The 25,816-nt window shown below is 44.0% G+C and overlaps 1 protein-coding gene across 2 annotated transcripts in view; it reads right to left on the bottom strand.

Annotated features, from left to right (window-relative positions):
* Positions 1 to 296: 296 nt before the first annotated feature.
* The window catches only part of RNF150 (ring finger protein 150), a 93,559-nt gene continuing 68,039 nt past the window's right edge, over positions 297 to 25,816 (bottom strand). The window contains exons 5-7 of one of the 2 annotated variants that reach the window (XM_026042589.1): positions 24,937 to 25,033; positions 18,364 to 18,574; positions 297 to 672 (exon numbers count right to left, since the gene is read on the bottom strand). In XM_026042589.1, coding sequence (XP_025898374.1) covers positions 554 to 672; positions 18,364 to 18,574; positions 24,937 to 25,033 — 427 coding nt within the window. In that variant the 3' untranslated portion in view covers positions 297 to 553. Of the gene's footprint in view, positions 673 to 18,170; positions 18,270 to 18,363; positions 18,575 to 24,936; positions 25,034 to 25,816 lie in introns of those variants that run through there. The other variant, XM_026042590.1, reaches the window with a different exon arrangement.

Raw genomic sequence — 25,816 nt, 5'->3', positions numbered from 1 at the left:
TAACACAGGGCGCTGAAGCACTACCTTTSTGAAGCCACGTACACATCACGCAGAAATGCCAAGGCAATAATAAAACCTGGATTCAGATCATGAAGTGACCAGTGGAGGGGAACTGACTTTYTTGGACTGAGCTCTTGAAAAAGCTGGGGTCAGTCAACAAAAATATAGCGTCCATCCATAACAAATAAACATACATAGGTCTTAAAAAAACAAAACAAAACAAAACCATCGACCAAATGTAGAAAACACTCAAGCTGTCATTTCAGTTGTGCACTTATGAGCCACTGAAGAGCTGCATGACTGCTCTCAAGCACATGGGTAACCGGGAAGCTCTCACCTTCCACGTGAGTCTAATGGACATGTGCAGATGACGAACCTGCCACCAGGCAGACACAACTGTTGCTATTGCTTTTCGTGACCGTCTCAGAATGGAGCGTGCTGGAGTGACAGTGCTCTGGAGGCGTGTGCATGACTGGTCCAAACCCTACCAAGGCGACTCGGTCCCTCCCTGTGGCCCTCCCCTGGCGTCTCGTGCCGGGTTTCTGTGTGGATCTCAAGACTTCACCTCTTCGCAGTCTTGATCGGTGGACAGCTCCACGTCCGACAGTCCAACCTCCATTGCCATAATCAATGAAATATCTGAATCACTGCTGACTGCTGGCTCCTGTTCATCTGTGAGGGTTGAAAAGACAGGAAAAGGGCATTAGGTCTTTCTGTCAATGCATTATTATTATTATTGTTGTTGTTATTATTATTATTATTATTATTATTATTATTAAACTCCGCAGATGGACCTAAAGGCAGATCCAGGCTTCTCCATCGCAACAAAGTTGTATTTCTGAGTTTTGCTGTTGTTCAATATCATTCTAAGCAACACTTTCATCTCTTGTTCAGTGGCTTTTGGGCCCCTCACTTCAAGAAAGGCAAGGAAGCTGGTGAAGGGGCTGGAGCACAGACCGTACAAGGAGCTGCTGAGGGAGCTGGGGGCATCCAGGCTGGAGAAGAGGAGGCCCAGGGGAGACCTTATYGCTCTCTACAGCTGCCTGAAAGGAGGCTGCAGTGAGGCGGGGGTCGATACCTTCTCCAGAATAACTACAGAYGGAACAAGAGGAAACGGCCTCAAGTTGTGCCAGGTTAGACAYTGGGAAGAATTTCTGCATGGAAAGAGTGGTGGAACATTGGAACAGGCTGCCTCAGGACTTAAGCCTAGACTATTTGCCTTCTCAGGTCCATTTCAGACCTGATTTCTCTTCAATCTTTACTTTCATTTTCAAATACCTTGTAGGTTCCTGATCCAGGACCAACAAATCTACCTTAATCCTGTATGATCACAAGTACATTAAGAGTCAGATTAACAGCATTCACCCAACTGCAAATCCCAGCAAAACCAGTGCGAGAGAAATAACAGATTTTTGGTTAACCTTACAGCCCACACTACACACGTATTTGGCAGAAGGCAAATTATTATAAAGGCCTGAAAGCTGATTTTATTTCAAGAACAATCCAGAGAAACAAAGTGCACTGGCTCTCTGGGAAGSTCCTCAAAGGTGCAAAGATCCCACAGGTGGCTGAGTCCCAGACAGAGTCCAGAACTTGATGGCTCATATGCTCAAGTGGTTTAATTATAATAATGACATTTCTATTGTAAAAATACACCATATTTATATCTGTGGCAGATTTCCTTTACATAATTTCTTTCTTCCAGACAATAGAAGATGCTGAAAAGTCTGAAAGTTGAGTACCTAAGAAACAATAAGAAACATTTCAGAAAAGCCAGGAAAATAACTCCTCACAGTTTAATTATTCACTTGAAGCTAAATGAGCACAATTAGTCTCCTCTCAAGAGATATGGTTTTATAATTGTTTTTACAGAAAAGTGCGTATTTACTTGTACTGTAAGTGCTGACTGGACCTCACGTTCTGGAGAGGAAGCTTCAGTGGGCTCTGTATTATTCATGCTGCAAGAGCCAACGTGTTCCTTTAAAACCCTACACAGTTTTCACCCTGTTATTTTTGCACTTTCTTGATTGCAAGCTAAATAATTAACACACACAACCTCTTTAGATCTGCATATAGATATATTTTTTTCCTATCAATATCACAAGTAGTCAAAAGTTTCTAGGCATTGCTCCCGACGAGCAGTGCTTCTCCTGGAGGTGAAGTACTTGATGACTGAAGGAAATACAACACAGACCTTTCCGTGGGCTGCAGTTACATTGAACTGTTGGGTGAATGGTCCAATCCAAGAGTGCTAAAGTGAACACCCACACCTCTGAGATCCAGAACGTCACCTCCAGGGTTATCTGCTCCCTGAGCCAGAAAACTGTGGTTCCAGACTACCAGATTATCAATCAGCCCCCTGTACTGAATACAGTTTTTAGAAACAATGGTAACGGTTACTTGAATGGTGACCTAAGAGCAAGTTTACAAAGTTTACATTCTCATTTGAGAGTTCCCAGGACTTAGCCATGTTAAACAGCACTTTTAAGAGAAAGCTCCTTTAATCTGAACTGCGCAGGGAAGAGCGACAGGCTGAGCTGTGTGGGGTAGGCAGAGTTGCACTGAACCGGCAGGCTGGGCTGCCAATACCAAATGTCACAGTGTCAAGGGAGACGTGTTAAAGGGCTGAATGTCATTTCAAGAATTATTGCCTCTTTCGGGGCTGCACAGCGGAAAAAAATCTCTACTGAATTCAAAATAGAGAGAGAGAACGGAAAGAGCTGCTCAACTACCAACTTTCTGGGCCTTTTATGGACAGAAGCACCTGAAATCTTTCCAAATCAGTGAACTTCACTTTTTTACATTAAAAGAATCCTTGGATTTCACTCTTCCCAAACTGCAGCCTTGTTGTCTTTGGGATGAAGGGCAGGTCAATAAGAACAATGCACAAAGGAGCCTCAAAAGCCCGTCCCTGCTGACATTGCCTCCATGGGGCTGCCCAGGAGCCTAGCACCGCGGACACCCCCTTCTCCCTGCTTGCTGCCCAGGTTCCGGGCGGCTCTTCCAGCAGCTCCGCTCGCCGGCACCGCTCCCGCGGGACCAGCGCCGCCGCCGGCTGCAGGACTGTTCGCTATTCACCACTTCTGACACTTGTTCTTCCCCCAAGTTTTGAGTGATTCTGTGCTTTCCTTAAAAGCCCTGAGGTCAGGTGAAGATCCCAATTTTCAGTGAAGACCTCGGCTTTCACAGAAAAACAGAAATCCTAAGATACAAAAAGAAAATAAGAGATTTTTTTTCTTTAAACCTTCTAATTCCTAGAAAAGCTTTATTATGGAATAAAGGACTTGTGGTTTCGGATGCCTCAGATTGACAGCTCTGGCTGACAACACGCATTACGATACTTCCACTGCAAATTACAGTGTTTTATGCCACAGGCATGCTGCTTAATGAAGCAAAATGCATTTCCCAGGCTTTATCCTGAGTGCTAGTGCCTGCAGCAGGCAACTGCAGACCTCACTGCCACCATCCTCTCACATCAGTGAGAGAAACACTGCACACCACAGACAGACAGCCTTTTTCCTCCCACTGTTACTGTCTGACACACATTTGCTTGAGAAAGGTGCAAAAACTCAAAGGCTTTCTCTAGCTGATGTTACCTGAAACTTAACTGCACTAATGCATGGAGAATTTGACCAGGGAAACATGGAAGYGCCCTATGTAACAGCGGTGCCATCCTTACCTGTTGCAATATCCACTAAGTAACTTAAATATAATTGTAGTCATAAAAGAATTCAAGTGATTACTTAATCACTTTGGTGCTTTAAAAATGGTAAGACTGCACACCAGTACTGGTTACACATTACTACTGCCGATAGCCCTACTACTTTGAATATCTCGGACACTAATAAATATTCCAAAATAAAAAACAGGTTTCTAAGAATCTGATACTCTTGGCATAAAGAGCAGCCAGGGGAAAAACAGAAAAGCCTATTTACAAAAATGTTTATGTCTCATGCGCAGGTAAAAAATTGCAGTGATGTGGTCAAGGATGAGGAACAAGCTCATATAACTACAACTGCACTGGGTTTGACCAACAGGAAAGTAAGAATACTGGCAATGCAGTAAAAACTTCTCAGCATTACAAGGAAACGGGGATTTTGCTCAGGACGGCGAGTCAGGGAGCAAGAAGAAGGTGTTGCGGTGCTGCTGGCTTGTGTGTCATCTGTTTGACTGGCTATACAAGGCTGGGCGTGTACAATCAGAAACAGGTCTTGCTTTGTCCTCCGATAATTTATTTCATCAGTCCTTGATGGTGGTTGATGCCTGTCTTCGAGGAGAAATGTCTAGAACCCTCTGTTTTTATTTGTAAGGTCGGTGCTGAAAATAGGACAACCTCCAGTGAGGCAAAGTATGTTTCRAGTCTCTTCCCACTGAAAAAAAGACATCAGTGATATAGAAACAAAGTCCCTTTCTTGGAGCAACTTACCTTATTTCTGCTGTGCAGCGCTGGCTCAGAGGCAGGTCACACACAGCCGTGGTGCACAGACAACACTGACACGCACAAGAGCCCACGTCCAGCTCCCAAGAGACAACTCTACCCAAGAACATCCTTTACYGTGACAGATTTACCGCTCCCTGCCACACGTGGCAGGGCTGCACTAAACCCGAGCTTAGAGCAACCCTGCCRCAGCAGCACTTTGCTGCTTGTATCTGAGAACAAGAGCACAGTCCCCTCTCGGAAAGYCCATTCATCAAACAGTGACTCCTTCCACAACAGTGCCTATCAAACTGATCCCCAGGACCTTCTTTAAAAAGGTTGCAGAGGATTAGAATTATTCTCAAATGAACCCTCCAGTAATTCATATCAGCTCCTTGTAGAAATACAGCCCCCAAAGCTTTCTATATCATCTTGATAATCCTAACACTTCAGAACAGGGCATACTGCAGTAACAAAACAACTGAAATAAAATGCATTGAGAAAATGCCTATAAAATCTGTAATTCCAAAGAACCACTGGAAATACATTTGAGGAGAAGGTGTTATAAAAAACTGTTATTCACACAGCCCTTTTGTGCCCCAGGGCTAACAAAATGGATGAAGTCTGCCTGGCAGCAACCGAGAACAAAGTACTGGGAAATATTTTCTCCTTCTTCTCTTGCACCAGAGAGTGATCTCTTTTAGCTGGAGGGGAAAAAGGACTTGGCGAGGAACGTGCTTGTGAAAGGAAAGGGTAGCATCTTTTTCATAAAGGACAAGTCAGAGCCCGGTGAATGTATTAGCAGCAACGGGCCCTCATCCAGGGGCTCAGGCAGCCAGGCAACGTCTGGAACGGGGCTGTCACAAAGGACACCCAAACACTGGCAAGCCAGAAAGTGCCGAGCGCCGGGACCTGACCACATTCCCTCACAGCAACATCACAACAATGTCTTTAACTGGACTGAATCTCCCTGAAACCAAGAGACTTGAAAGATGGCTCTGGTGATGATGTAACACTTAGGAGACACTCCCCAAGCAATCATGGTTTTCTTCTTAACTGAGTGACAACAAACATTTTTCCCTTACTCTTTCTTTAGGAGATGTACTTTAGGAGATCATAGAGCATCCCTTTATGAAGTCAAACAAAGACATAGTCTCCCATCTTCAAACATCTTACAGTCCTTRCAATCTCTTTAGAGGGGAGCTGCTGAGCTAGAGAGACGTGACTAAGCAAAGCATTCACCCACTGAGGGCCCAATTAACATCCACAACCCTTGATTTTCCACTGATAGTATTAAACACCGTGCACTCCAAGCACACCATCTGCTACGGCACGTACAGCTGTAAGCACTAGGCACTTGTGGAAAGCAGATCCTAGGATCTCAAGTCAAATGTCTGAAAGGCGACTACCTGCTCTGAAGCTTAAACTTGGAGCAGGTCATACTTTGCAAATGAAGCTCAATACCAAATATTTGACCAAAAAAAAAAAAAAAAAGTGTTTTGGCAAAAAAACAATAAACCCATTTTTCATGAACAGCATGGAAAATATCAGCCCCCAACTGTTCTATCCGAAAGAGAAAGAAAAAAATCCACCCAAATGAGGACAAATAATATAAAACACATGGAGCATTTACCAAGCRCATTTCCAGAAAGCTGAGCAAAAGGAAAAGAACATGTACCAGATGTTGTAGCATGCAGACTCTTGGGGCTGACTGGATGGAAAAGCAAAGTCTATTTTTCTCATCTAYACACATACACACATGCATATATAAAAATATCTATAAAATAGCCTTATACTTATTTTTTGGGATTATGTCCATCAACCAGAACAGTCTGAAAGGCTTTGAAATTCATAGCAAGCATCAACATTATTTGAGAAGTCTTCTGCCTGTAACAGGCTGGCCGACATTCTGGGAACTCTTGATGGGAGCTGCCGACCCTCGCTCCAATACCTGAGGACACTCGTGCCAAGCATGATGCAGGAACACCTAGTACCCTTGGCTCTGGCTCAACTTTGCTCTCCCTCCTAACTCTTCCAGTCACATTATTATGTCCCTGCCTCAGGAATCTTCTTATGTGGCCAAATTACTGCAACTTCCTTTCCTCTCCTTGCCTACTGAAAAGTCAGTCAAAGTATGGCTAGAAAATTGCAATAGTCACGTGGAGATCTCTTGTGCTGATGTATACTTTCTCATATCATCTAACCCCTATTCAAGGTCCTTCACAGTTATCTTCATATCTAGTCTCACTTCTTACAAAGCATCTTCTTCCACCGGTAGCCCATTCTGCATTCCCACGCTTCCCCTTTAGTTGCCAGGCGAGATTCCCTCTGCAGCCTCCACAGCGGGGCCCTCGTTCCTTTCTCCCTCCAGGCTCCGGCGCTGCCCTCAGGGCGCAGCCGCAGCAGCCCTGGCCTGGTGCTGCCCGCACTCCTCCACTGCCCTTCAGCASTGGCAACAGGCTGCAGACCAGCTGGACACCGGGTTGGACCAGTAAGCTCTTCTGTGTCTACAGCACGTTTCAGAAATTAATCTTGAGTGTTTTACTCATGCATAGGCTGCTACAATGATCATTATGTAGAACTGGCGAAGCTACTTATGTACTTGAGTGAGAATCAGGAAATACGATCCATCCTAACAAAGGAAAACATTCAGAAATACTGAAGCATAAGGCTCTATGTGACAATTTTGATTCTCAATTCTGAAAGGACTTTAGCTTCTTTTTGTAACATCCCTCCATTTCCTAACCCCAACTAAGACTCTTAAGAAATATTAAATGAAGTTTTCCACTTCATGTCAAACAAAACATCTAATTCAACTCCTCCTCAAGCTCAATTCCAAAAAATCTCTTATACTCATCGCACCGAACTGAAGCTGCTGTTATTGTGTGCACAGTCCCAGCAYTGCAACTCACACCTGGTATGCAGGGCATATTCTCTGATCATTTCTTGTATTCTTCCCTTCATTTTCTGTAACCAGCCCTTGTTTCTGCCTTAGCTGACGTATGGTTTCCTGACGCATCGTGCGAGCAGCCTGAGGCAGGGCCAAGCAGTGAGGTTCAACTCGCCTGCCTTGCCCTCCTCTGGCCCTGCCCTGGGCACAGGCTCCTGCCACTTACTTTCAGTCAGCTCTGCAGTTCCTTTGATGAAAATTAACCTGAAATTTTTTTTGGCTATGTTAGCAGCTGATCAGGCTGGCTTAGCCAGCAGGTAAGTGCTGCAGCCAACCTAAGGAAAGAAGCAGACAACAAGGAGAGAGCAAGGAGAGCAAGAACCCGCTCTCCACTCAGCATCTGCAAGGTGTCACCGAGTCCCTGCTATACCATGAGGTTATAACTCTAAATTGGCAGGTGTAGAATGGGAACTACTTTTTTATTCCACATTCTCAGCAGCTGCTAAATGACCAGGGCTCCTTGGTGCTACTGCAAAACAAATAACATTAAATGAGAAATCAAAAAATAATCTTGTTTGGCCATGCTCATTGTGTTTAAGAACTACTAAAAGGATTTTTCAGCAGTCAAGGTGGGAAGCATGGAGAGAGATGTCTTTTGAACAGAGAGCAAAAATCCTTAATCGATGGCTATTTAAAAATCTGAAGCAATGGGACAGAGCCAGGGGACAGAAGTAGGATTAAATGCACTGGCATGCTTTATATGCTCTATGGCCTATTGGCAGATGATAATATAGAAATATAGATAGTTTTACACCTGAAAGTACAATCATACAATTAACCTGTGTGTATCACTATTTCCATGGACTGTGTGTATCACTATTTCCAAGGGTGACAGCCCTTGTGACTGAGCTTTCTTATTTACACTTTAAAACCCCACGTCAGCAGCACGCTTTGCTTCCTGCAAGCCCAAGAAAAGAAGGCAATTACAGCCTGACTCAGACACATACTGTACTGGGCTGAACAAATGGGCCTGCAGGGGTAAAAGSAACTCCAGTTCTGCTTTGTTCTTAAGGAAGACCTGGAAGAAACAGGAGGTGATTCAGAGACAGTCTGGCCAATACCAACCAAATCTCTTGCCACCGCCATACCTGAGAGGCAGCACAGCGCCATCAAGCACAGTATAATATTAATCCTGAAGACTTAATGCAAGCTAGTAGTTTTGAGAATGTTTTTCTCTGGTCCGTCCATGSTGTGGCGTTGATAGTTCTGCTTGGGGAACTCCAGGGCTGAAGCTGCAGCACAAAYAGCTTGCTACAAAGGCAACTCCTGATAATTCTTGAATGATGGGGTTGAAACAGCTCTYGTCAGTCTGGCTGAGTTAGTCTGTCACGGCAGCATGTGCAAGATTTTCCACTCTCTCTCTTCATATACCTTTTACTGCATAAATTCTCAAGAAACTAAGGTTACCAGCAAACCGTAGTACTGGAGAAGCATACACTGAACTTCCCAGAGCGGTTCCAACAAACATCTCTGCGTACGGAGATCACAAAWACGCCTGTGCAGATTTTGGAGGGTTTAACTAGAACATGCCTAAGGAGGAACTGGCTGAAACGCCTAACAGTGGCGGAAGGTCAGGAGCCACATACTGACCACACTGCCAAACCGCAGCTTTAAGCAGCGTGTATGAGGTAAGGGGAGCCTTCCCCTCGGTGCAGCGCAGGGAACCAGCACACCTGAGAGGCGGCCCAAGGCAGGGCACGGCTGACCTCATCCGTGGGAAGGCCAGGCCTCCAAGGCTGGGCAGACAGCAAGGCAGTCGGGGCCATCCACCTGCGCCCATTCACCAGCCTCCTCGCCACCACGCTGGCCGTGCTCAACAGACACCTGCAGAGAGCACAGCACGGGGACGCTTCCGCTGCTCCCCTGCGCCTTTCACACCTCACACGGAATGCAGTATTTCCCCTCCCTCAGCTACTTGTAGGAGCCGGCCGCCTGGAAAACAGTCAAGGTCTTCGGGAACATTAATCCAGCCCTGTATTTGACCAGCTGTGTTCTCCTCCTCAGTCATTACATACACTCACCCGACGGCACCACTGTCAGCTGAATGTCAAAAGAACCTGGTGAAAATTTCACCAACGTATTTAAGTTAAAGATCAGGTGTTCCAAGCCCATAAGAACAGAAAATACACAACAGAAACAGCACATACACGAAAGGAAAAGCACATTCTTGAACTTTACAAGACAGTCTAACCCCACTGGAATTGAACAACTTAATTATCTATTTTTGTCATAGGCCTTAGCTTATCTTCTTACTGTATTTCAGAAAATAAACACCGATTTAAGTGTGAAACAGCTTTGGAAAAATCTTCTGCTAAAAGCAGAATCCTAGAGCCTTYGCTGTATCGTGTCTCAGTGTCTCTGTAATAAACTCTGTGCTGCAAAAGCAAAGCAACTGCTTGTCAGTTGTCAGCCTTAGAAAGGCCACCCAGGATAGGAAGACGTCGTCACTCCCGAGGCTGTGGCATCAGCAGCAACACCATTTGCTGCAATTAGGTCTGGTGCAGGCACTAGAAGCAGCAAAAACCTGAAGAGATGCCTATAGCCACACTCTTTAGCTATCCTATTTCTGCTATGCTAAGATGGGCAGAACAGCAAAAATCATCYTCCTTAAGAGGTAAACAGATATTTCTTATGAAGAGCTAGTTGGATTGGCCATTTTTATGTTTACAAAAAAATAAGAATGAATGATCATTTAAATAAAGAAAACACGACATCAGACTTCAAGATAGCTCTAGTAGAAAGAGTTTTTTAGTGCAAGAAGTATTTCTCCTTACCTAAAGAGGATGCACTAAGGACACTAGCACGGGATGGGAGGTCCTGGGTAGCTGAGTCTACTCCGTGCTACTGCAGTGAGTGCTATAGTGATGTGAGTGCTGATGTGTTTCATATTTGACCTCAATTAGTATCATTCACTCTAGGAGCTTTCCAGCCACTTAGCTCATCTCTTTGCCAGTGCAGAACCCCAGCTGGAAGACAGTTAAAAGCTACAATACCTGGTTTTCAAATGAACCCTTCGTGCAACACCAACTCACAGAGATTTAAAACTGTTTTACATCCTGTGGTGACAGATCAGTTCAATGCTCTTTTCTCTTAAACCTCACGAACCTATCAAACCTTGCAGCAAGTTTTACATTGCTACAATTATGCAGGCTTTCAAGATAAATGACTCCAGCTCTCATCTCTCCTGCAACCTACTCAATCTCTTCACTGCCCATCAGATTTTCTGCCTATAGTTGTGGCCCTCTCTGCTCTGACCGGCCACCAAATTTGAACTTGGCTAAAAACAAAATTGTCAGGATCAAACCGCGAACTGTTGATACTTCCTAAAAYCAGAATACTTCCTAAAACCAGAACTTTCCACTCTCCAGACAACCTGCACACCATTTAGAGCCACGTGCATTGCAAGTCAGAGCTTGCCCTGCATCAGGCTGAGTGTTGGCACCTCGCATGGGGTGATGCCAATCGCTGCCTACGGACTGGCAGCTGGGCACTGGCAGCTGCGGAGTAACCCRTAAATCCCGCACAGCTGAGGCTGAGCACTAACAGGAGCAGTAAAATAGGCCCACACAGCTCCAAACAGCCCTTACTCTCCAGCGGGAACATTTGCTAAGACTTCCTATAAACAACTAAACCTGACYCAGCACATTTGGAAATAGTTTTTAAGAGAAACGTGGTTCTCTTCATTAGTTTAGAAATCAGAAAAAAAAAATCCTGACTTTTTTGAAAACTTTTGGCTTTGGAAAAGTAGAACCTGTTAAGTGCCCTTTGAGTCTMGTCTAGGCTGCTTTCGGAGTCTGCTTAGAGGATTCAGCAGTACTTTTGATATAACCAAAAGCATTTCACAGAAAAGATAAAAGCACTAGGAATTGACAGATTTTAAATCTCCTTTGTGGTTARGTTTATTTTTTCCACTGAGATGCTATGACTTAATAAATCTATTTTAACTRAGCACTTTTCATATTCCACGCTCCTCTGACTTCTCCAATTCTACATGTTTTCCGTGCATTTTTCCCGTACAAGCGTGGCTCTTCAATATCACACAGCACTGTGCTAACTTCATAGAGACAAGCAGAGGAGAAATTCACTACTGAGATCTCCAGGTAGGTTGTCTCATCTGTGTGTCTTAAGCGRGGGTTTAATTATTGCCACAACAGAGCATATGTTCCTGCTTGCTCTCTATGTGCCTCAGGCATGTTACTGCAAGTTAAAATAAAAGTAACTGAAAATAAGTATTGGCTCTTACAGAAAAAAAAAGAGGGAAAAAAAAGATCGAGTTGTGTATTCCCTCATATATTCTCTAGGTGCTTTGGAAATACAGATATTAATTAAGGCAGCTCTGTTTCTACACTGAATTATGCTGAGGGCATGTTGAGTATATTCCTGGAAAGATTCTCTTCATTGTTCACAGCCTTAAAACCTAGATGAATAAAGAAAATTCAACAACAGTTGCTGCAAACAGTGCATTTTATTTGAGTTACCTTCAAATTGGACAGAACTCTGCGGAAGCACTGAGGAAAACACACCCTGCATTCTGATACAACGTAGTGAAGAAAAGCAGGCCGGCAGAATCAAGTGTCACCGTAGGCACAAGCGACACTACCTTTCACGAGCATGTCCTACACCTCAGCGTCACGAGCCTGCCCTCGCACAGGTGAAGCTGCCTTTCTGCTGCCTTTCTTCACCACGGGAGCGTGGCAGAGCACACCTGCCTGAAACAGCAGCAGCAGCAGCCACCAGCACTGACCCTCGCTGCTGCCTCCGCTCAGAAACCTGCACGCGCTGATCCAGGCGGTTCCTTAACGTCTCCCGTTTGTCTTGGCTCCTGAACGGGCTGGAAAGATTCTGAAACACAGTACCCTAGGTACATGATACCCTAAACAGCACTTTCTACCCATTTCACAGGAAGCTTTTGTATAAAAGCTGACAAGAACAAGAGCCCCATAGACATTAGAGGTGTAAGGCTGGATACTAATTAATCAAACAGATTGTATGCAAGGTGCTGAACATCTCTTGCAAGGCAGAACCTTTCATTCCCAAATGTAAATCAAAGCGATCAGCCAGCAGGAAGACATTTGGTTTCTCTGCACATCAGATTTTTACTTGATATACCTATTTTGCTTTAAAAATAATGTTTTTTCTTTACACTGTGAAACAGCGTTTCTGTTTGAAACAGTGAGGTATAAAGATAAAAACTGTTATCACTGATCACAATCTTCACGCCCTCTTTTCCACCTATAAATATGTCCAAAGCAACTGGGAACCCCAGCAAGAAGGGCCTTGGGCGGAGGATCTTGCCAACTGTTCCACCACAAGCGGAGGATGAGAGGCCCCTTTTTGGAGCAGAGCCCTGAGCCTGCCAAGCAGCAGCAAGCCGGGAGCTCCCAGCCTCTCCCAACCCTGGCTGCCACGGAACTGTGTCCCAGGGGTTTAAAAAAGCGTTACCCAAGGACTTCATAGACCTCATGACGGGAGGTTAATCCATTCTGACAATTACGTCAAAGACTGTCAGACCCTTCCTGAATCCACATCTGGGCCGCATTTCAGCACCTTCCTGCACCGCTTCCCTTCTCTGTCTGCATGAGGGAAGCACAAGTTTGATGGCGAGAGAGACAAGGGGTACTACAGCTTATAGCCCCGACARCCTGCGCACGCCATGGGCCCGCCTGAGGGTTTATGCAGAGGAAGGTGAGACTCAGAAACCAACTGTTTCGACCTTGCTATCTATAGTCAAAATCAGTGCAATTAGCAGATRTGAAATGCAGAGGGAAAAAAAAAAGAATTTAGTGTTTATCATTTACTTCTTATTTCACCGCACTTTTGTACATTCATTTTTGCCACGTGCAGTCAGGTTTCACTTGGTGAACCTTCCAAACCACTGCTGGCCTTCCAGACCACCAATGCAATGCTAGTACTAGTCTAAGCTCTCAGCCRAGCTGCAAATTTTGGTCCACAGTAACGACTTATGCAACATCCACACRGGCTTTTAATAGAGCTGCTAGACTTATGTCATCCTCAAGGCACAGGGGACCCAATCTGCTCAGCCTTTAAGTAGGTCTCATGAGGATTCTGTCTCCAGGACAGTGCTAGGTGCTAACGCAAGTGTTAATAACTTTCAGTATTAAGTACTGTCTGRGGAATTTTTCACCTTTTCCTCCCCCTTTACTTTCTGCCTAAACAAAACTATTAATAGCAGGGAGGAACAGTCAAGCGCTTGCAAGACACCAGTGGATCACATTCTTACCCTGCACTTTCATCTGCTTCCAGAGGCCGATTATTCTTCAAAAAGACATTTTAGACATACACAGATCAAAATAATTACTTGCAAAGTTATATTAATAGTGTTAAGGAAGAACTGTCAGAGACCTGAAAATACCCTAACACTCATGATGAGCTACACATTGGAAGCGTTTTATAGAAAGAACAAAACTGAAAGAAGAAAAGTAAGTGTGGTTTTCCCTAGAGGGCCAACTCTGCAGCACTGCCTGCAGTTGAGTTTGCTCAACTCTGTGAACTTTGTAGGTGACACAGTAGGTTTGCAGAGACTGTTTGTGTATTTTCCTGCTAAACTCTTATCCTTGTTTGGAGCAGAAGTATTTATGGATCTTCCTCCAACTACAGAGACAGTGGGATTTCTGAGGCCTTGCACAGTGTGGCACATTCTCAAATAGGGTATCTCACTGAGAGGTGCATAAAACCCCGTGCGATCTGAAAATTGAGAGGTGTTTATCAACAGGGAGCAAAGACCTAGGCAGGGCACAGGATCGGCTGAAGAAATCAGCAAGCACAACATAGCAATTGATGCTATATATGATGCCATAAATGATGAGAAAAAAAAAAAAAAGGACTCCCCCCGCCCTTCAAATGCCAGGAATGTGACTTTTCAAATATCCAGATGTTGATTTCCCCAAATTTTTAAAATTAAAAAAAAAGGGGAAATTATCATTCAATGCTGGCTGAGCCTGACCCAAGGAATGTTGCAAAGTGTCTTCCACAAACCGAAAACCATCTTCCACTGTGCCCGAGCAGCTGAGCTTGGAGCCTCTCTCCTGCATAGGTTAGCCAAGTCAAGCCTCAGTCTAGCTCTCACTCTACCATGTCTTTAAAGCAGGAGATTTCACCTGCTCTGGGATCTCCAGAGATGGCAGCAGCACTTTGTATAACTCACTGCCAAAAAACTGGGCAGCACAGAACATCACGATGCACTGCTGCAACAGAAGATTCTGAGCATATCTTCTTTCATATCCTCTGGAGAGCTGAAAAGTAATAGGATCAAAGCAGGAATCTCAGCTGGAAAGAGCAGGTAGGCATTTCACACATTTTTTTCACCCACTATTTTTCTCATTCCARTTTTTCATGCCTTTTTAGCCACTCAGAGCTATCATATTTCAAGATGCTATTCAGATATTCTGTAGAAAATCTTATCATGAAGAAAAGTCATTAAGACTAAACAGTGAGCTGTCTTTGGCTGTGGACATGCCCAGAGGACTAGATGAAGCCTGCGTCTTGGCAGAAGCCAGCAGAGAGAAACTGCTGGTCTGTTCTTCAGTAACTATCACACAGGACAGCAAGAAACCATGGGAAAAGGCTGCAGAAGGAAGCTCATCCAGCCATCCATCATCCAAGTGACAGAACATCACCAAGGGCCCCGGGGAAGACATTTTCTATTCAGGAGCATGGGGAGGCAGAGGGAGGGAGCGCAGAGGGAGAGCTCGTTGAGCACATGCACAGAAATAAAAGACAGCACTGGCCAAGCTCCAGAGATGAAATTCTGGCCCCACTGAAGTGGGTGGGAACTCTGCCACCAGATTTCAGTGGAGAATGGATTTCACCCAATGTGAACAGTATTCTGGAAATATCCTCCCTCCAGACACGCTGTGGGAGCTCATCTGGCTTTGAATTCTCACTGGAAACATCGAAAGGAGGAACTGACTTCTGCAGCAATGAAATTAAATCCAAAATGAGGAAATAATACCAGAACAATTAATCAACAAACAATAGGGATGCGATGACAGTCAAGCAGAAAGAACTGTTGCAGAAGTGGTTGGAAAGGAGAGGGGGAGTCCGTCACCTCCTGGGATACTGAACCCTGCCAGGGATAAGGAGGGATGCAGGGAAGGGCCCAGGACACAGGCTGCCACGTCAAGACTGCACTGGAGGCATCTTGCACAGATTCAGTAACAAGAGGAAAACCTCTAGCCCAGACTCAGCCTAGGAACACGCTCCTGTCACTAAGGCCGAATGAAGAGGCCAAAACCTAGTAACTCCAGCACAGATTCCTAGCAGCAGTGAGCGTCTTCACTTGTGAAGTCCCAGGCAGACTAACTAGCTCACAGAAAGGGCAGGCTCGGCAAGCTCTGCATTGTGTAACTTGGAGCATTCTGGAAAAGGGAAATAAATTCCTAAATACAGCAAACACAATTCTTATAAAGCYCTGTCTCTCTGACAGCTATGACCCAGTTACTCAGGTCACAGATGCTCTCTGATTCAGGTACCACTTGGTTTCATATCCCAGCTATACTGTGGCCCTAGATGTTACCCTTTCATTGACCAAGAGTTCAAGTTGCTTAAAATGACAGGCTCAACTTTTCAGATTGCCTGAACACCTATAGAAACAGCATAAATTAGCTGGAAGTATAAATTCCCATCCCTGCTGGAACTCGGCCCCTACCTTCAACAAAAAAAAAGCTTTCTTTGCTGTGAGCTCCTCTGCAAAGMGGGACCAAGAGGCTCTGCTTCCAAGCACAACTGCAAACTGCACCACTTTGGATGTGATGATATGAATGCATAAACTTGTACACTTMCTACTGACTAACACTCAGTTATTACTTGGAAATGAGAAATTCAGAAGAAAATTCATGTTTACAGGGGTAGGTGAGAGCAAGTACTAACGCAGCATTTCCTGAGTGACTGTGTGTGATGGGCATGGCTGAGACAGGAACATAAGCAGGACCTGGAAGCTGCCAGGATCCTCTGGGCTTTCACAAGACTCCTCTTCCCTTACAAAACACGTGGAGGGGACTAGTTTTAGCAGTACATGACCTCTGTGATACACTGATGCTGACAACTGTCGCAGTGATCAGGCCACATGCCCATGTCCTCCTCCTGCTCTTTTCTTTGTCCCTCAAAGAGCTCGGGAAAAGCCTTTGCACGGTTACCCCGGCCGGTCTGTCCAGGTGACAGGCCTCAGGCTCCTGTTGGAGCCCCACACGTTGCTGCTTAGAGAGCAGGGTGCCTGCCCAGACYGCTGCCCACTCGCCTCACCTGCACACCGGGCACTGTAAAGACCAGCGGGACAAGGACAGGCATCTGCCAGGGAGCTTCAGGAGCATCAAACGGGTACAACTAACCTAGCCCAGGCCTGAGCACCACTGTGGTACCAYGAAACAATCTCATGGCTTGAATCAGCCTCAGATACATTTAAAAACTATCACTGGAGGGAATAAAATCTCTTATTTTGAACAGCCCTTGCCAGCATCCGAGGAGGCTTGAGAAAGGTTTATAGCAGCAGCTGACAYACTGGCCCCAGACCACAATGGGCTGCACAACTTTGCCACTTCCCCCTTGCTGCATCTGGGATTTGGAACAGAAAAGGATCCAAACTGAAACAAGAACATAAATCACAAAGGTAGTCTGAAATCCACTGCTGGGTCATGAGAACGATTCAATGGCCAAGGCTACCAAACCCAGTGTTTGCAGAAGTTTCTTTTGCTGCCAAACACCACCAGAAAAAGGCAGGAAAGAAATGCTGCAACAAATTGACAGTATGAGAGAAATTATAAAGTCCCTCCACTGAGTTAGAGACTCAGGCAGAATCATTTCWACTCAGTCCCTGCATCTCTCTCCCACTTTTACACATCATGCTATTATTTGCTTTCTTTTTCACACCCAGGCTCAGAATAGTATATAAAAATGCCTGAAATATATAATTATTCTCTATGGATTACACAAGTTCCATATCCAAACCTGCATTTTATCTCTTTTTTCTACATACCTTCAATTATATCTGATGATTTTCTATAATACTCTTCTCAATATTTATACATGAGCTGATGCTGAACACGTGTGTCCCAGTTTTATGTTATTTCATCTAAAAGTAGGGATCTTAGACTGTTACAATCCTTACTTGGAAGAGGTGACAACTACTTTTTCTAAACTGTCAGAGGTAAATTTTCAACAAAGAGCATCATTTTTAGGAACAGAGAGAAGAGCAGACATTTGAGGCATTACTTCTTCAAACAGTGATCCTTGAACAAGTGAAAACTAAGCAGGAAAAAACACACTGGAAGCATCCATATTTGTCCTTTTTTAGTACAAATTGCCAGTGTTGTTTCAGTAATGCAGGTTTACAAGTTCAGGAACTCTGACAATAAATCTCTCTGAAATGARAAGTATGAATAAATAACCAGTGAAGCTTCAGTCGACATAAGAAAATAAAGGAAAGGCAAAACCAGAAATCAACAGCCTTTTCTTCTTGTCTGAAGACAAAGAAAGCGATTGTGTCACTTACTATTTATTTTATCATTTGCGAGTAAAAATAACTTCCATATGATACCTTGCTGCCCAGGGAGGGAAGGCAGGCCAAGGCCAATGCTGAAAACAACAAGCACCAACCTACTTAACCAAGAATCCTGGTGAAATACATCAAGGCTATCATGGTAAAAAAGACCACTTGCAGTAAAAAAMATCCTAAAATGACCGTAAGTTCATATTGCATTGTACTGATTGAAACATTTTTTCTATCCAGGCAGAGAATTCCAGTTGGAGTAATAAAGTAATACATCAATTTGCACACAGGGCTGGAATTGTCTGCACCACGCTATAATGACACGTGTATTTAAATCTACTTACCTTGTAGATATCTGCTGGGTGTAAAGTCAGGAGACCACTCCAGTAAAAATGCCCCTAAAAGCCATTTTCCTCCCATTAAAGATTGGTTTGTGATTCAGGTTTCTACACATTCCTTTCAGTGCAAGTTCTGGCAGAAAGAGGAACTTACTGCTTGTTGTGAAGTTACCCTCCCCGACTTGGGGAAAGGAGTCTACGTCTTGGATGACTTGTAGAACTCCCACAGTCCGGACCGGGGGATCCAGGGCTACAGAGCTCTCGTTGACCGTTATGTCACTAGCTCCCGTGATCTGGTTCGTTGGTGGTCCTCCTATGGATGCTTCTAAGTCTGGAGGTATATCATCCATGCAATCTGCATTTGGCTGATGGGAAAAAAAAGAAGAAATTTGAGCATTCATCTATCAGACGTGTTTAATCTACCTACTTCCACTTTTTAAAGCGTTTTCTCTTACATCCACTGCGGCTATTGTCAGTCCCTTGATTCCCTTGGGATTGCTTTTGAATGAGTATTGTAAATGGTAACATCCAAACATCCAAGGAATTCTGGAATTTGTCTTTTATTGCTTGAATTTGCTGGTTTTTTTAATGTATTTAAGTCCTCTTAAGAGAATTGGTTGTTGGAGCAACCTCAAGTATGCAGTACGAAGTGTTTAGTAATCACAGATAACTAACTTTATTTACACTTTTCAAAGGCTTTAGGAGAGTACAAAAAAGTAGTTCATTTATTGATATGATCTGCTCAACACAGGCAGATTGCTGAGTCAGATTAGGACAGTAGCTGAAGGAGAATGGTTACTTTCAAATTCATTGCTGTGCCTAAATCTATGTTTTTGTAGAGTTCATAGCAGGGTTTTCAGGATCATAAATTCATGGTTTCAGGATCATAAATTCAGGATCATAAATTCATAACTGCTGTGGGGTAATCTGTGTGTGGGGTGCAAGATTAGAAAGTAAAGCTATCGATAAGAGAAGATATGTATTTTAACATCAAAGACCTCGACTTTGCTAATGCTATATTTTCTGCAAGATAAAATGATGAGAAAAGAAATAAACAAGCCTTAAAGGGGATTTGAGGAGTTTTATTCAGTCCCATCTTTCTTGCTTTGTGATCCAGAAAGACCAAGGAAGGACTCCAGTCCATGTAACTGAGGTACTTCTGTATCTCCATTATACATTTAACACAGCTACCCCTACAGAATGGGCCAAGCTCTTTAAGTTGGGTGTTTGCCTTTCCCCCGAGCTTATAGGGAAGCAGGGGAGGCACTGGGGTGCCCACCTTCCGCACAATATTCTCAGCAGCACCTATTCAGGAAGAGCACTGGGAATCCAAGCGGGTCCTGGAAGGCAGAGAGGATTATTTGTCCTGTGAGACTACATCCAAACCGAGCACTTGAAGCAGTCACACTAGGTTCTACCCTAGATCTCTCTCGGCCTGTTACAAGTCTGGTGCTCCTATTTATTCATAAAGCAGTGGTTTCAGTGGAGCTCCCCAAAATCATCTGTGGCAACCATAAACAAAGCTCTGAGCAGCAGCAGGTTCCTGTGCCRCTTACCCATAGAAGCAGGTCTAGATCCCCTCAAGTCATGTATCAAAATTTGTTTGTATAACTATTTAAGGAACTGAGTTTTGAAGTTGTAAAGTACTACAACAAAAATATGGCAAATTCAGAAAGAAGGATGCTGTTTGCAAGGCTTCTGAAATGCCAGACAGCTGTAGCAAGGCTGAAGCTGATTTCAACTCGACAGGGTTGAATTGGCTAAGCAGTTAACGCAGATAGCTTGTTACRTTGGGAGGCAGGGAAACTGAAGTTGTTCCCGCTTGTCTTCATTACCCAAAGGTTAGCTGGCTCATTCCGATCAGTCACTTAGGCTTCCTCTCTCTTCAGGAGGCTGAAGTAATTTTGCCGTGTGACTCATCCCATTCCAAGGCAAGAGGTATGAATCACGGCCGCTCCTGCCACTCACCACTCCATGGAGAGGAGGCTCAAGCTGCTAGGCTGGAAATCCAATGTGTGGACATTAGAGAGATGTTCTCCTACGCTTGGGTGTCTCACTGGCCTTGGTGTTTCTAAAAATCTCACTAGGTGCCTATCTCCAACAGCAGGCACCTAGAAACTAAGCAAAACATCTCAAACATCGACAGAGCAAAGGACTTCAATACAAGTTCAGATTTCAGCACATGAGTTAATGCTTTGAACTCGGGCACAGGAAGTTAGCATATGCTGAAGTGCTTTGCAGAGCCAGGAATGTAGCATATTTTCTTTTCTTCCCATAAATTCTCTGACTGTTGTCACCTCATAAATATTTTCTTGCAAGTGTTCCTAATGAAAAAGACTGGCTTTTAAAACAATCCTCAAGTGACTTGTATCTGCAAAACAAAGTTTGGGATAAAAACTAGRATCGTCACTGTCTTGCTACAATTTAATCTACAAGCCTTCTTCAGGGCTGGGATAAAGGTACATTGAACTATACCAGGATATAATGAAATCCACCAAACTAGTACTTTCCTAAGCAAAATACCGAGCATTTATCAATAAGACTAGGATACAAAATTACTTGTTAAATTCATCACTTTTTCCATGAATAAAAAAAAGGCCTTCAGAATTTTATTTCTAAATTGAATTTGTCTTTGAGAGCAGTATATCTTTAAGAAAAAAAAAAAATCTGTTTTTTCTTTTCTACTCTGAAAAAAAAAATCCTTTTTTTCCCCAAGGGACCAGTTGTCTGTCCTTTGCTCTGTTTCCAGTCATTCCTAGAATGGGGTTTAATAACTAAATTTTAAAACTTAAAAAATGGGATTATAATTGAAAACTGAACTAAACATTTAAGATATGAGAAGCATCTCATTCAGTATAATTAATCCCTTCACTCCTTAGTCATTTTAGTTGAAAAAAAAAAAAAACAGAAAAAGACTAAGCTGCACACTATAAAACTGATGATATGAAGTACTGATTGAAATAAAATAAATACATATTACAGTTTTCACTCTCAGAGTGACCCAGATACATTTGGGAAGTTTAATTATATTGGTTTCACTCACTCCCTGCGTGCAAGTGCTTTGAGGGCACAGTTCCACTCGAGTCAAGGGAAGTCTTTGTATTGACTTCTAAGGGCCTGGCTAAGGCTCTTAGTGAATAGCTTCAAGTCATCCAATCTGCTGCCAAAAATGCAGCTGTCTGCATATCCTGCAGATATTTGCAGAGAAGAGGGAGAAGCAGAGGGAAATTATTTAATTTGATACGATCATGCCAATAGCAAAGTAGCCCGCTGAACGCGGAAGACACTTTCACAGATAATTCRCTTCAGATCTTATGGCCAGAAGAAGTAAACTCTGTGAGCTGGATTCACCCGCAAAGAAACAGTGGAAAACGTGATGCCAAATGTTTGCTGATGGATGTTAGCAACTGTCTGGAGCTGCAGGGCACCCCGGTGAAAAGCGGGATCATTAGGGTGCTCAGCTACTGTGAAAATCCGGGCAGTCATTCTGGCCTCTCTGCAGCCTGGGGATTCTTGTTTGAAGACTGAAAATATTTAAAGTCTTTGTTACAAAATGAACGGAAAGTTTAACATATGAACATTCACATTTTCTGTTTTTTAACCAATSAATTCCGGGAAAATCCTGGGCCTTGCTGCTAAACAAAGCCAAATAAATCCAGTCACACAAGCCAGTTCTTCAGCATCAACCGAAGGACAAGCATGACGCTGGCAGAAACAAACTACTCTAGCCCTGCCTGTGGAAAGATTTCCTTGCTCTTCACATTATAGAAAACAGGGAGGATTTTGGCAAAGCTGTGCTCAAGTTTCCCGTCAGGGAAGCCTGCCTTCCTGAGGCCACTTTTCTGTGTGTGGAAATCCCAGTGAAGATGGCTTGGCACTACTSAAGAGTGTGGCCAGGGAATGGCATTTGCAGAAGCGTTTGCCACCATTCCCTAAGAAGCCCTAGCGCTCTGCAGCTTCTCCCAGGGAAATGTCTTTTCCCACGACAGCCCTCTGACAGCAGGCTACATTATGAAAACACGAGTTCGCCCGAGCCGATAGGGATCAGTGCCTTATCGGCGACTGGTGGCTGCACTCTGCGACRAGAACAGGACTTTCTGTGCTGCTGGAAAGCTCGCGGTGACACCGGAATCCACAACACAGGACAGACAGATGGCCCCTTCTCTGCTCCCTGCAGCCGGCACCCRGGCACAGCAAGGATGGGGAGGAGGAGGGCTCGCATTTTCTGGSCATGTGGAGAACAAAGTCCCGAGGCCAAGGAGAGGACGGGTACACACACACGCAGGGACAGGCAGCTCAGAAGGATAAGGGTTCGGAGGGRGGCTCATGCAGCAGAGAAGCAGGGACAAGGGGGTGAGGTAGGAGAGAGAGAAGCAGGAGTTAAGGCAGATTTTAGAATCAGAAGACAAAACAGAAGGGGAGCAGAAACTGAGAATGATACAGGAGYTTTTTAACCTGCAAGCTCCCAGACCCTCTCGGACACTATTTTCCTTTGCTGTCAGCCACAGGGACCCTGACAAAAGGAATATTGTCTGCTCAGTACTGCAAGGGCGAAGCGCCGTCGAGCGGCTCTGCCCCCACGATCCCGATCAATGTCCCACCCGGGGGCAGGCAGCACGCTCTCTCCAAATGATGGAGGCAACAGCTTGCTTTCCGTTTGTTGTCYTAGAAACCTAGGATTTTTCACATAAATTAATAAAATAAATCCTTTGCTAGTGGAACATTAACACTAAAAATCAAGTGCTTGGCTGTTAAGATGAGAGCAACACTAAGGCTGACTCTGAGATCTTAACTTGACCCAGTCGTCTGTGTCAGTTACAGCAGTATCTTTAATTACAAGATCACACACAATTATTTCCTAGAAACTTTGAGCAGAAAACTCTCAGTGAGGGAAGCAGAGGGATACCCTTTCAAGGCAAAAGCTGAATAGCATAGAGGGAACAAGCCAGGGAACTRTGAGAAGGGAAAGCTGAGCAAACTGAAAGCCATGTCCTTCACTCTTCCTGGCAATCGGCTTCTACACTTGCAGCCACAGAGGAGTTTGTTTCTAATAAAGCCAAAACCTTCACACCTGGCCCCTCAGCATGTTGCTTTCTTCTTCCTCAGTGCACCCCAACTCTACAACATGTGCCACACGCTCAGCCTCCAGTCCCATGCAAACAGGGACCGACAGCACTAGCCATTCTGGAAAGACCTTTCCAGCTCACAACAGTCCACCAAAGAGTGCAGGCCAGCCCTGGCTATATCCCTGAGTTACAAAGCTGGATCAGAAGCATGTCATTAAATGCTTAGCTCTTCTGCTGGTGCAAAAAGCCCAAGAGGGATTGGGCTGGACTGAGTACAGGAACTGAATGGTATYATAGATTGCAGAAGAAGATCAGGAGACTATATACTACTCAAGGAGAGCAGGTGTCAAAATATTGGATCATTTGCTCTCTGGCAAATGTGTGAACTGAGACACAGAACATGTGGGAAAAAAAAAAAATCTGTATTTAAGGCTCGAGTGYAGCAATGCCGAATGGCAGAGACAGCCTTAGTTCTGGCCCTTCCAAACATCTGAAATTCTGACTTAGCTACTGTACCTGTTGCTATTCCAAAGACAAGATAAATATACATCAGGAAAGTGGCCCAAGTATAATAGGGTATTACCCTAACCACAATGCTCTAACACATTTTTTACAGTGTATGTTGTTAATTTGGCTCATGCTGTTGTTTACCATACCTGCCTACTTCTACAAAAACAAATTCCATCACTTGCTATGAAACATCTTTGGCAACAGCCTGTTTGGCTCCCATGTTTCCATGACAATGAACCAGTGCATTTGGGGAATGGCCACAGCAGTTGCTCTAATAAGTTCATATATCTATTTTACRTTATATAACTCTTCCATAAGTAAATTGGTGTGGCACCACTTGTAACTGGGGAGGGTATTAGCACCTTTTAACACACCAACCAGCAACGCTTCAGCATCGAACYACCCTATCATGTTTACATGCTTTACATATTAGCTTTACATAGCTTCACATATTGTGAGAAAGTGACTCACTTCTTCCTGGAGAAGACCCTAATCTTTGTGATAACTSTATTTAGAAACTGTACGGCAGGCAGGACATGTGCTGAATGTAAACATGCAACCTAAAAACGTCAATTGTTTTGGCAGATTCTAATCACATCAGAATGTACCAAATATCAAAGAACCTAACAATCTCCTATATATCATGGGGTCCACTACATGTTCAGGTATTGGGAAAACGGTTTCTAAATGGAATTTGGAGTATTCAGAGATACGGCTTCCTAAAATGAGCAATTAGCTGTTCCAAACTTGCATATCTCAGAAAATTTTATTGTATATCTTCTCCTCTGAGAAACAGAGACCATAATTAAAAAATAAATCTAGTCCTGAACTAAAACACATACAAAAAAAAAAAAACCTTTTGAAAGAATACAAAACCCACCAAAACATCATTAAAAAATACCCACCTCCACAAATCAGGCAGCTGCAGACACATAAAGCCTAACACCCAGCCCCATCCCATACCCGCACTCTCCCTTGACCACTGAACTGGGGAGAGCGCTAGAGCCACATGTTTCAGCCTCTATTCCCCTAAATAAAGCAGTATAACATGGCAAGAGGCACAGGACAGGAATAGACAGAGAACTGGGGATAACCCCCCAAGGTTGGTGTTTTCTCCCTGCCCYGTCAGGGCTGCTCTGCAAGGCGCTTACCGGAATCCCTAGAGCTTTTAGAATATTCATTTTACACATGGGGCAGGTACGATGGTCTAGCAGCCACGGGTCTACGCAGGACTTGTGAAAAAGATGCCTGCAATGAAAAACAGGATATTTTTAATTCAAATCTACCACAGCAAAATTTACCTCTTCTTAGTACCAGAAGCTTCTTCTGTATTCTGCCAAGTGCGAGCATTTCAAAGAGTGTAGCTTGTGATCTCTGCAAGGATGACGAGACCATGTGCAGACAGGACTTGATAATGACTTCTGCAGCAGCTCAAGCACCTGTGCACACCACACCATTCCTCAAGTGAGTTTGGAAAAGACATGTACACAATTAGAAAATCAGAAAAAAAAAGGACACGGTGTGAGCAGTGAAACTCATATTCTTTAAATGTTAAAGGCYGTTGGTAAACAACATCTTCTTGCTGGAAAAGGTCAAATCACAGCAATTTTTTTGATGGTACTACAGACTAACCTGATTACATATAATTTAAATGTGAAACCATTGGGGGTCTCCTATTATTTTTAAGGATGCAGGGATAGGGAAAAGAAAGTCAAATACAAGTAAGCACCACTTTTCATTTAAATTAAAGAACATGATGACATTTTTTAAAACATTCTCTCTTACTTTTCTGCTCTTCAGAAGGTGCCCATCAGAGTGAGCTTCCAAACCTCTCTAGCCCTGAAGGGGTGGTTGCTGTTCCCACATTCGATGACCCCAGGCAACGACATGATCTACATGGCTGCAGAGGAACGCAGAGCTTCTTGTCCAGCTTTGCCGGACACAAAATGAGATTGAGCCCGGAGATATTTATTATGCATACTCGACTGGCAGCTCTGTTTTCTCCTGTGAGCATATTCTGTTACACCGTGG

Source organism: Nothoprocta perdicaria, unplaced genomic scaffold (genome assembly GCF_003342845.1).
Source record: "Nothoprocta perdicaria isolate Ctin4 unplaced genomic scaffold, notPer1 scaffold_31, whole genome shotgun sequence".
Classification (NCBI taxonomy): Eukaryota; Metazoa; Chordata; class Aves; order Tinamiformes; family Tinamidae; genus Nothoprocta; species Nothoprocta perdicaria.
This window is presented reverse-complemented; position numbering and strand designations above follow the sequence as displayed.